The sequence below is a fragment of the Prionailurus bengalensis genome, chromosome C1 (assembly GCF_016509475.1).
Source record: "Prionailurus bengalensis isolate Pbe53 chromosome C1, Fcat_Pben_1.1_paternal_pri, whole genome shotgun sequence".
Classification (NCBI taxonomy): domain Eukaryota; kingdom Metazoa; phylum Chordata; class Mammalia; order Carnivora; family Felidae; genus Prionailurus; species Prionailurus bengalensis.
Window position 1 is genome coordinate 98,714,139 of NC_057345.1, and position 12,431 is coordinate 98,726,569.

The window sequence follows — 12,431 nt, forward strand, 5'->3', positions numbered from 1 at the left end:
AATACAGAAAAGAGGGCAGATGCCGGTGTGTCCTGAAAAACCGCCAATTCATTGATTTTCCTCGTAATTCCCTTATGCTCATGCCATGAATTAATCTACATAGAGAGCCAGAGGGTAAGTACTGCCTTGGCATTAGCGAATATCACTCAACTCCTGGACAGTGGAAATCACCTCTTTACTGGCCTGATTCCAACCTCATTTCCCTCCAACTTGTCTCCACTTGGCAACCACAGGCCCTTCTAACCCTCGGTGGCTTCCTTCTACCTTAAGGATGAAGCCCAGCCTTTCTAAAGGGCACAAAGAGACTACAGTTGTGTGGACCCTCACACGCCCTTCAGTGTCATCTCTTGCTGCTCCTCTCACATCCTCTGGCCTCTCAATTCTTGCACACACATACTTTCGAGGCACTGAGCTGCCTGCAGGTGCTGGTTGCACTCGGCTTCACACTCTGCGTGTGTTACTCCCTTTGCCTGGATTCTGGGCTTGGGAACCCTCAGACTATGTATAGAGGGAGCATCTATGAGTGTTATGTTCCAGACACTTTATAGGGGTTAATTTGGAAGAATACGTTAGGTTGGTACATTAAAATTCTCATTTCACAGATGAGGGAATTGAAGAATAGAGACATCAAGAAACTACCCCATGATCCCAGGGTTCACAGGTAGTGGAGCTAGGAGCTGAATCCAGACAGGGTGACGCCAGAGTTTACACTATTAATCACCACATCTGCAAATCATAAGTGAGAGGGATTAATGTGGTATGCTCTTATAAATTTCTAAGAGTAAGAAGAGACCAGAATTGAAAATCACTTGTCTAGTATAAGTTTGGTGGCCTTAAAGCAGCAAGTTATTACAATGATAAACTCAAGGTCATAATTTGGTTAAAGTTAACATCTGTGTTGGGGCGCCTGGGTGGCTCAGTCGGTCGAGCGTCCGACTTCGGCTCAGGTCATAAACTCGCGGTGTGTGGGTTCGAGCCCCACATCAGGCTCTGTGCTGACAGCTCGGAGCCTGGAACCTCCTTCAGATTCTGTGTCTCCCTCTCTCCCTGCCTCTCCCTGCTCATGGTCTGTCTCTCTCTGTCTCTCAAAAATAAATAAATGTTAAAAAAAAACCTGTATCATATTTTAGAGAATGAAGTCTTGATATATCTAATAAGCTTTGTTCTTAGAAGAGGTCCTGTCAACAGTGTCTGTCTTTTATGAGAAATCTCTCCTAAGGTATTGCCATATCACACTGGAAGACAAACAACATACAAAGGCTTCTTAGAGCGCAAAAGAGGTAAGTTCTGGAACTTTCTCACCGTGAGACCTGCGATTCCAATGCCAACGATTCCGATGAGCTGGAGTTTAACGCTGATTATGGCCTCAATTTCATCAATGCAATTCTGTTTTGGGAAAAAAAAAAAAAGGAATAACAAATGATTGTATCTGTGAATCATCACTCTGGTCCAACCCTTTCCTTCTCTACAGAGCATTTTTTCCATGTCAGCTTCTGCTCACATCCAAACCACTCCTCTTAGCATCATTCTGATAACCTTAAAGCAAAAATGTATACTGGAGAAAACATATAATCCTCTCCTTTTGGTAAAATGTTCCTATTTAGGCCAATGGCTGCTTCAGAACCCTGAAACCTGGCTGGGGGAAGCGATTCTAGGACCTGAAGCATTTAAAAATTTGGGGCATCTTCTCACTTTCAGCATATAAAAATAAGTAAAATATCCCCCAGATAATAGCTCCTTGCTTTTTTCTTATTGCCATTAATAGTTTAAAAGACTTTCTACATACTTGGTCCAATTTACTATGCAAGGTAGGGATTACTTAGTAAGAGGCTTAAAAGACTGTACAGGTTCGAATTAAACAAAGGGAAACCAAATGTTAGCAGTTAGAGGACCAACTCTTTTCAATGATGGCTGGGCTGGGTGGGTCTCTATCCTTTCATCTGTGCCCACAGAGACTTGTGCAGGGCAGGTTAAAAGAAAGGGGGATAATTGGACAGGGAAAAGAACAGATCACTTATAATTAGTGTCTCCAGCTTCTCTCTGGAATCCTTTTAAGTACAGAGGTATGCTCTCTATTCAATTTTGTCTTTAGGCTGCCCAGGTCCTTTTACTTGTCACTGGTTAGTTGCCTCTAATACCCACATAAGTTATATGAAACCCTTACCACAATCTTCAGGTCTCCTATCATACCGTATTCATTCATCATTCATTCATTCAACAAACATTTCTTGAGCAATCTACCTTCATCAGTCAGTCACTGGAATGGTGTGGTAGATATGGAGATAATAAGACATGATTTCTTCTGCCCTTAGGGAGCTGGCAGTTTATTTAGTTTATTGATATATTTTATGAGAGAGGAAGAGAGCAAGCGAGCAGGGGAAGGGCAGAGAGAGAGGGAAAGAGAGAATCCCAAGCAGGCTCTGCAGTTTGAGTGCAGATTTGGGGCTCAAACTCATGAACTGTGAGATCATGCATGACCTGAGCCGAAATCAAGGGTCAGTCGTTTAATCAACTGGGCCACCCAGGTACCCCAGGGAGCTCACAGTTTAGAGAAGGATACAGACCCACAGAAAAAATAATACATTATAATACACGACTGCACCTGTTGGAGAAAATTCCTCAACCTTCCCCTCCTTCACCTATAAGACTTACACGCTCCATTCACTCAGTGCCAGGCACTGTTGTAGGCAGTGAGCACGCAGAGTGAACAAGGCAACACTGCTCTTATTTCTATCTCATCAAAGCCAAGTACACATCTCTGTTGAAAGTTAATCCCTTTACTGGAGCCGGATCTCTTTCCCGGTCATCTCCTCAGGAAGCCTGTGCTGTCCGTTATCTTTCTTATTTTGCCTCTACTTCTCCATTGACATTCCCACTCATCGTTATGACACCATGCCCGTGTTCCTCAGTCTAAAACAAAACAATCCCCTCCACGACTGTCCTCCTCTAGCACTACCCATATTCCATCCTTGCTTTCAAAGCCAGCTTCTTTTTGGAAAAGTAACTTGTACTGGTTTACTTCCTTATAAAAGAAATAGGTGCTTCCTGTTGAAATTTGGGAAATACAGTAGTTCCCCCTTATCTGTGGTTTCGCTTTTGCAGTTGGTTACCCATGGTTCCATGGGTCTGGGAGCAGATGATCCTTCCCGTGATATACCATTAGGTCATTAGTAGACTAATGCTACATCACAACGTCTGTCATTCACCTCGTTTATCTCATCACATGGGTATTTTATCATCTCACATCACAAGAACAAGGTAAGTACAGCACAGTAAGATGTTTTGAGTGAGAAAGAGACTAGTCACATACCTTTTATTACATTACATTATTATTATTGTTTTATTTTATTATTATTGTTAACGTCTTACTGTGCCTCATTTATACATTAAACTTTATCACAGGTATGTATGATACCACATATATAGGGTTTATATAAAGACCCTTTATGCAGGGTTTGGTGTTACTTGTGTTTCAGCCACCCACTGGGAGTCTTGCAACATATCCCCTGTGGGTAAGGGGGAAATACTGGAGATTAAAAAATAAAGAGAATAAGACATACTTGTATTACTACACTAAAGATAATCATCAACACTGTGAGTATATTCCTTTTTTAAATATTTATTTTTTTTAAGTAATCTCCACACCCAGCGTGGGGCTCAAACACATAACCCCAAGATCGAGTCGCATGCTCTACCCACAGAACCAGCCAGATGACTCAGGTGGTGTATTTTTAAACTCAAACACACACTTAGGTAATTCTTTATATACAACTATGTGCTTTTTAAACTTACCATTAGGACTTCAAAACTACTTTCATCAAAAATTCTTTGCAATAGTGGTTTTAGTGGCTATAATTTATAATATGAGAGTACATAATTTAGACAGTCCCCTCTTGTTACACATTAATGGCCTATTCAGTATTTTGTTCTCATGAATAACACTGCAGTGATACCATACCTCTCTCCCTATCTCTGATTTATTTTCCTTAAAATAAATTGACGAGTGGAATTTCTGGATAAAGGGCATGGACATACTCAACTCGTTAGTCTATTTAAATTTCTTTTTAAATTTAAGTTTTTATTTTAATTCCAATTGCTTAACATAGAGTGTTGTATTAGTTTTAGGTATACAATAGAGTAATTCAACACTTCCATACATCACCTTGTGCTCATCACTACAAGTGCACTCTTTAATTCTCTTTACCTATTTCACCCATCCCCCCCCCCCCCACCTCCCCTCTGGTAACCATCAGTTTGTTCTCTACAATTAAGAGTCTGTTTCTTGATTTGTCTCTCTTATTTTTCTTCTTTGCTTGTTTTGTTTCTTAAATTCCACATATGATTGAAATCATATGGTATTTGTCTCTGTCTGACTTATTTTGCTTAGCATTATACTCTCCAGCTGCATCCATGTCATTGCAAATGGCAAGGTTTCATTCTATTTTTATATATGTATATATATATAATGTATATATATATACACATATATGTATATATATATATAAAGTGACATATATGTATATATATGACATGTATATATATGTATATACATGTATATATATGACATGTATATATGTGTGTGTGTATATATATATATATATATACACACACATACATACATATATATATATATGATATATATGTAAGTATCAGTGGACACTTGGGCTGTTTCCATATTTTGGCTACTGTTGATAATGCTGCGATAAACAGAAGGGTGGATATATCACTTTGAATTAGTGTTCTTGTATTCTTTGGGTAAATACCAGTAATGGGATTGCTGGGTCATAAGGTAGTTCTATTTTAACTTTTTGAGGAAGCTCCATACTGTTTTCCACAGTGACTATACCAGTTTGCCTTCCAACCAACCATGCATGAGAATTCCTTTTTCTCCACATCCTTGCCAACACCTGTTCTTTCTTGCATTGTTGATTTTAGTCATTCTTACAGGTATAAGGTGATATCTCATTGTAGTTTTGATTTGCATTCTCCTCATAATAAGTAATGTTGGACATTTTTTCATGTGCCTTTTGGCCATCTATCTGTATGTCTTCTTTGACAAATGTCCACACCTTCTGCCCATTTTTCAATTGGGTTATTTGTGTTTGCGATGTTGAGTTTTTGTAAATTCTTTATATATTTTGGATACTAACCCTTTATCAGAGTTGTCACTTGCAAATATCATCTCCCACTCGGTAGGTTGCCTTTCAGTTTTGTTGTTTCTTCGCTGTGCAGAGCTTTTCATTTTGATGTAGTCCAAATAGTTTGTTTTTGCTTTTGTTTCCCTGCCTCAGGAGACATATCTAGAAAAATGTTGCTATGGCCATATCAAAGAAGTTACTGCTTGTGCTCTCTTCTAGGATTTTGATGGTTTCATGTCTCCCATTTAGGTCTTTCATCTATTTCGAACTTATTTTTGTGTTTGGCGTAAGAAAGTGGTCCAGTTTCATTCTCTTGCATGTTGCTACCCAGTTTTCCCAACATCATTTGTTGAAGAGACTGTCTTTTTCCACCAGATATTCTTTCCTGCTTTGTTGAAGATTAATCGACCTTATAGCTGTGGGTTTATTTCTGGATTTTCTATTGTGTTCCATTGATCTGCGTTGTCTATTTTTGTGCCAGTAGCATACTGTTTTGATGACTACAGCTTTGTAATATAACTTGAAGTCTGGAATTATGATGCCTCCAGCTTTGCTTTTCTTTTTCAAGATTGCTTTGACTATTTGGGGTCTTTTGTGGTTCCATACAAATTTTAGGATTGTTTGTTCTAGCCCTGTGAAAAATGCTGCTGGTATTTTGATAGAAATTGCATTTTCATTTCTCTTTCTGCTGCTTCATCATTGGTGTATAGAAATGTAACAAATTTCTGTACACTGATTTTGTATCCTTTGACTTTGGTGAATTCGTTTATCAGTTCTGGCAGTTTTTCATTCTACCTACCTATCTATTGGTGGAGTCTTTTGGGTTTTCCACGTATAGTTTCATGTCATCTACAAATAGTCAAAGTTTGATTTCTTCCTTGCCGATTTGGAGGCCTATTATTTCTTTTTGTTGTCTGATTGCTGTGGTTAGAACTTCCAGCACCATGATGAATAAAAGTGGTGAGAGTGGACATCCTTGTCTTCTTCCTGACCTTAGGGGAACATCTCTCAGTGTTTAGTCATTGAGGATGATGTTAGCTGTGGGTTTTTCATAGATGGCCTTTATTATGTTGAGGTACGTTCTCTCTAACCCTACTTTTTTGGGGATTTTTATCAGGAATGGATGTTGTACTTTGTCAGATGCTTTATCAGCATCTATTGAAATGATCATATGGCTCTTATCCTTTCTCTTATTGATGTGATGTATCATGCTGATTGATTAGCCAATATTGAACCATCCTTGCAAACCAAGAACAGATCCCACTTGATCATGGTGATTTTTTACATGTATTGTTTCAGTTTACTAGTATTTTGTTTAGAAATTTTGCATCCAAGTTCATCAGGGTTTATTGTCCTGCAGTTCTCTTTCTTAGTGGCGTTTCATTTGGTTTTGGTATCAGGGTAATGTTGGCCCTATAGAATGAATCTGGAAGTTTTCCTTCCTTTTCTATTTTTTGGAATAGTTTGAGAAGAACAGGTATTAACTCTTTAAACGTTTGGTAGAATTTGCCTGTAAAGCCATCTGGTCCCGGACTTTTGGTTTTTGGGAGTTTTAAAATTACTGATTCAATTTCATTGTTAGTATTCAGTCTTCAATTTTTTATTTCTTCCTGATTCAGCTGTGGGAGTTTATAGGTGTCTAGGAATTTATCCATTTCTTTTAGGTTGCCCAATTTGTTAGCATACAGTTTTTCATAATATTATCTTATGAGTTTGTATATCTGTGGTGTTGGTTATTATTTTTCCTCTCTCATTTGAGATTTATTTGAGTCATTTCTCTTCTAAATAAGTCTGCCAAGAGGTTTATCAATTTTATTGATTTTTCAAAGAACCATCTCCTGGATTCATTGATTTGTTCTCTTGTTTTTTTAGTTTCTGTATCATTTATTTCTACTCTAATCTTTATTATTTCCTTCCTTCTGCTGGCTTTAGGTTTTGTTTGTTTTCTTCTAGCTCCTTTAGGTGTAAGGTTAGGTTGTTTACTTGAGATTTCTCTTGCTTCTTGAGGTAGGCCTGAATTGCTATAAACTTTGCTCTTAGAACCACTTTTTAAAAAAATTTTTTTTTCAATGTTTTTTTTATTTATTTTTGGGACAGAGAGAGACAGAGCATGAACGGGGGAGGGGCAGAGAGAGAGGGAGACACAGAATCGGAAACAGGCTCCAGGCTCTGAGCCATCAGCCCAGAGCCTGACGCGGAGCTCGAACTCACGGACCGCGAGATCGTGACCTGGCTGAAGTCAGACGCTTAACCGACTGCGCCACCCAGGCGCCCCTACATTTTGCCAATTTAATTACAATATGTCTTGGTGTGGATCTGCTTTTGTAGATTCTTTTAAAAGTATTTTTTTTTTAATGTTTATTTTTGAGAGAGAGAGAGAGAGCATGTGCATGAGTTTGGGAGGGGCAGACACACACACACACACACACACACACACACAGAATCTGAAGCAGGCTCCAGGCTCTGAGCTGTCAGCACAGAGCCAATGTGGAGCTCGAACCCAAGAACCCTGAGATTCAGACCTGAGCTGAAGTTGGATGCTTAACCAGCCAAGCCACCCAGGCACCCCTGCTTTTGTTGATCTTGATGGGAGTTTTCTGTGTCTACTAGATCTGGGTATCTGTTTCCTTCCCCAGATTAGGGAAGTTATCTGCTATTATTTCTTCAAATGACTTTTCTGCCCCCTTTTCTTCTGGGACTCCTATAATACAAATGTTATTATTTTTGATGGAGTCGTTGAATTTCCTAAGTCTATTCTTATTTTGCATAATTCTTTTCCCTTTTGTTCAACTTGATTACTTTCAAATAGTGTGTGTTCTAGGTCACTAATTAACTTCTCTGCTTCTTTCATCCTGCTGTTCAATCCATCAAGCATGTTTTCCATTTCCTTTATTGAACCTTTACCTCTGTTATGTTACTCCTTATCTCTGTTAAGTATTTCTCTCATGTCTTCTACTCTTTTCTCAAGCCCAATGAGTGTCCTATGATCATTGCCTTAAACACTCCATCAGGCATGTTACTTATATCTGTTTTGCTCAGATCTCTGGCTGTGACCTTGTCCAGTCCTTTCATTTGGGATAAATTTCTCTGTCTCCCTTTTGTCTGCTTCTCTGTCTCTCTGTGTTAACAAAGTCAGCTATGTCTTCTGCTCTTGAAAATGGGGACTTCACAACAAAGAGGTCCTGGCAGTTCAGGATAGTATCTTATGTGTGTGGCTTATGCTCTGTTATTGTGTCTGGGTCACTTTTCCTTTCCATGCAGTGCTCTGCACTAACTCTCTGCCTGGTGTGGGTTGTGCTTGCTCTCTGTGGTGTTAGTGGGACCCCCGGGTCCCACTCAGGCCAGCTCTGAGTGGGTGTGCCTGCCAGGGAACTTGGGAGCAGGGTGGCAGTGTTAGCAAAATTCGCATTGTGCTACTCGTCCCATGTGGTGGCTGGAGGCTGTGCCAGGATGGCTGGGGGTGTGAGGCTGAACTTGGCATCCAGCTGTGCTTAGCATGTGTTGGCGGCTGGGAGTTTTCAGCTGGGCCTGGTGCAGTGGCTAGGCATGAACATGGTGGCAACTGGGCACTCAGAGGCTGGGCGGGGTGCATGGGCGGCTTTCACAAAATTTTCCCTGAGCCCAGGGCCAAGGTTAGCAGGCTTGGAGTGGGTGAGTCCTCAGGAGATCTCACGGGCATGCACCTGAACTGCTAGCAGGTTAGGCAGCAAGTGTCTGTGCAGTCCTGCCTCCTACAAGTGGCTCTGTGTTTATGCTGGGGGGTGGAGGAAGAAGACGGCACCTGCCAGCTCCCTTAGTTTGAAGTCCTCCAACGTGCTCTGAAATCAGTATGAACAGATCTGTCTCCTGTTGCCCCTGGCATTGTGTAAACCGCCTTTTTCACGTTGCCTCTTCATACAGGCTGCTGTTTAAGGGCAGTGACCCGGCTATCACTCACCTTCCCAGCTTGCCCTGTGCTGAGTCAGCTGACTTTTAAAGTTCCAGATTCCAAGTCCCCCAGAATTCAGCCTCTCTGGTTTTTAACGCCAAACATTATGGGGATTAGTTTTTCCTGCGTAAGTTCCCTGGTGCAAAGGCCCATTTCTCTGTCCTCTCCACGTGGGCGGCTCCCTCCCTCCTCCAGGCAGCCTCCCTTTGCTTTTCTGACCTTCCTAGCCTTCCAGATGCAGCTTCTTCTCTACATTTAGTTGTGACGTTTGTTTTCTAAGCCTTTGGATTTCTCTCTAGTTTATTGATTTGGATGTGGGTGATATCTAGTTGTAAACATGGGATGGGGTGAGGTCAGCGTCCTCCTACTCTACCACATTCCTAAGCTCTTTTTTTTTTTTTAATTTTTTTTTTCAACGTTTATTTATTTTTGGGACAGAGAGAGACAGAGCATGAACGGGGGAGGGGCAGAGAGAGAGGGAGACACAGAATCGGAAACAGGCTCCAGGCTCTGAGCCATCAGCCCAGAGCCCGACGCGGGGCTCGAACTCACGGACCGCGAGATCGTGACCTGGCTGAAGTCGGACGCTTAACCGACTGCGCCACCCAGGCGCCCCAACATTCCTAAGCTCTTTTAACTCACCAGTATTCTACAGTCATACTACCTCTAAACATTTTGTACTGATTTCTCTGAAAATGCTCACTTCGTATCATTTTTGTCAACCCTGTATATAACTATTAAGGAAGAAAGAACTTGGTCAATTTCATAGGTTAAACGACGTCAACTCTTTAATTTGCAATATTTTACCATTGCTATTAACTGCCTGTATTTTTTATGTGTTTAATGGTAATTTGGATTTTGTCTTTTAAGTTGTTAAAAACTTACTTATGTAATTTCTGCACCCAACGTGGAGCTCGAACTCATCCCAAAATGAGAGTTGGATGCTCTTCCAACTGAGCCAGCCAGGTGCCCCTGGATTTCGTCTTTTCTGAACTCTTTCTTCCTGTCCTTTGCCCCAAACTAGACTACTTGAAAGGACACCCTCCCTCTTTACATCTCATGTCATGCAGGATGGGGTCTGTCCTCACTCCCTCTGACATCAAGTTATCGTTTTAAAATGCTCCATCCTGGGGCGCCTGGGTGGCTCAGTCGGTTGGGCGTCCGACTTCGGCTCAGGTCGTGATCTCACGGTCCGTGGGTTCGAGCCCCACGCCAGGCTCTGTGCTGACAGCTCAGAGCCTGGAGCCTGTTTCGGATTCTGTGTCTCCCTCTCTCTCTGCCCCTCCCCTGTTCATGCTCTGTCTCTCTCTGTCTCAAAAATAAATGTTAAAAAAAATTTTAAAAAAAATGCTCAATCCTGTCAACATTGCAGTAGTTATCTCAGTGGACCTCCTTGGACTTTTACTTCCCCATTCATATTTTCTGCTTCTGTGCCTCTGCTTATGCTCTTTCCTCTGCTTTCCTCTTTCCTCCTGCCTAATGCTTCCAAAGTTACTTCTCACACCTGAAGAGTTAGCTGAGACATCACTGCTCCGGTCAGCTTTCCCGCGACCCTTCCAGCCTCTGGCCTCACTAAGTAACCCTTTGTGCTTTCAAAGCACTTGCACCCTCTGTGCCTACCTCTGTTACTGCACTTTGTCCACTTCTGTGTCCATCTGTCCTGTTAGACTACACATTCCTTGAGAGCAGCGACTTTGTGTCGTTCATCTTTTTACCTGCAGGGCCAGGCATAGGGTAGGGATGGATAAATGCTGAGCTGACCTCAATGGCAGCACCTGACCCTGGTAACTATTCCCTCCTCCCCCCATGCATCTCCTCACATGTGTCTGTCTAGTTTTTCTACTTTTCTTATTTGGCAACTCTTCTTCTTCCCGTCCTTAAATGTTGTTGTTCCCTGGAATTCTATCCTTGCCATTTTCTCGTCTAAACCTAATGGATTAAATTCTTATCTACAGCTTTAAGACTCCCATGAAGTCCTGACACCCGAACCTCTCTCCTGAGCCGCAAGCCAGATTTTGCAACCGTCTATTGGACGTTTCCAGTTGGAAGTTCCACTAGCTCCTCAAAATTACCAGGTTAAGCACCGAACTCGCTTTCTTTCCTCCAAAATATGTTCCTTTTTCTCTATTTCTCAGTTCATTAAATGATACCATCTATCCAGCTAGTAAAGCCAAAAGCAGCAATGGATTCCTCCCTCTTCTCTCATATTGAACTGGTCACCAGATCCTGTAGATTTTCCTTTCTAAATGGCTTTCTCTCCATTCCTGGTGCTCAGTCCAGCTTGTTACCAGTTAACGTCTCTTGGACGACAACGAGGACAGCAGCCTTCCCAACTGGCCTTCTTGGCTCCAGATTTTCATTTCCCATCAATCCTCCAAACTGCTACTATAGGAAACTCAGGAAAATGTAAATCCTATCCCAGATTCTAACATTAGTACTTTCCTAAGCATACAGCAGGAGATGTAGACTTTTGGCTTCATGAAAGTATTCAAGGCCCTTCAAGAACAGGTCCCTCCTCCTTGAAGGACTCATCCCCACAGGTACGTGAGCCAAAACCCACTACTGGCACTTCTCTGGATACAATTATATTCCCTTGTTTTCATTGTCTTTACCCCGTATCCCTTCTACCTGGAATACCCTTCTCTTTTGTCTGTTTGCTAGGCTCTGATTCATCCTTTAAAACGCATCCTAAGAATTATATCAGGGGAGAGGATTTCCGGAAAGATGGCAGAGTAGATGATCTTCAAGTCACCTCCTCCCATGGGCACACCTAGAGAACCGTGACATCAGTGCAGCCAACCCAGAAACCCCTAAGACTAGCAGGATAGATTTTCCACACTTAATCATAGAAAGGAGGCCACACGGAAAAGGGCAGGGAGGGCAGAGAGGCAGTTGGGAACCAAACTCTTGGTGAGACTAACCACGAACAGGAGGGGAACCACAAGCATGGGGAAGGGAGAGAGACAGACCCCACACCAGTCATCCCACTCACAGGGGACTGGCACTGGGAAGATAAGTCCCCATAACATTTTGTTTTGAAAACCAGAGGGGCTTAATTTTGAGAGGTTTTACAATTTGTGGGGCTTAACACCAGGAAATTTAAAAATCAGCATGCTCCGCTCTGGGAGAGCCAGAGGGTGGTAGGAAACTCAGCTGCTATCCTTAAAGAGCCAGCATAACAAACAGGCCTGCGGAGATATAACACAGAAGCAGCAGTTTGAAAAGTGGCTGGGGTATATGGGAAGGAGATTTATTTATTAACCGCAGAACATGTGCTGGAGGGGCAGGGGTCTTTAGGAGACTTTTCTAAGAACAAAAGAGCTTATGGGCACCATTTCTCTCTCCCTGCTCTCCAGCCTAGACAG

General features: G+C 41.9%; 1 protein-coding gene across 1 annotated transcript in view; it reads right to left on the minus strand.

The window, feature by feature from the left end:
• Positions 1-12,431, minus strand: part of TSPAN2 (tetraspanin 2) — a 57,245-nt gene that overhangs the window by 3,968 nt on the left and 40,846 nt on the right. The window contains exon 7 of the mRNA XM_043575927.1: positions 1,303-1,386. Coding sequence (XP_043431862.1) covers positions 1,303-1,386 — 84 coding nt within the window. The remainder of the gene's footprint in view (positions 1-1,302; positions 1,387-12,431) is intronic.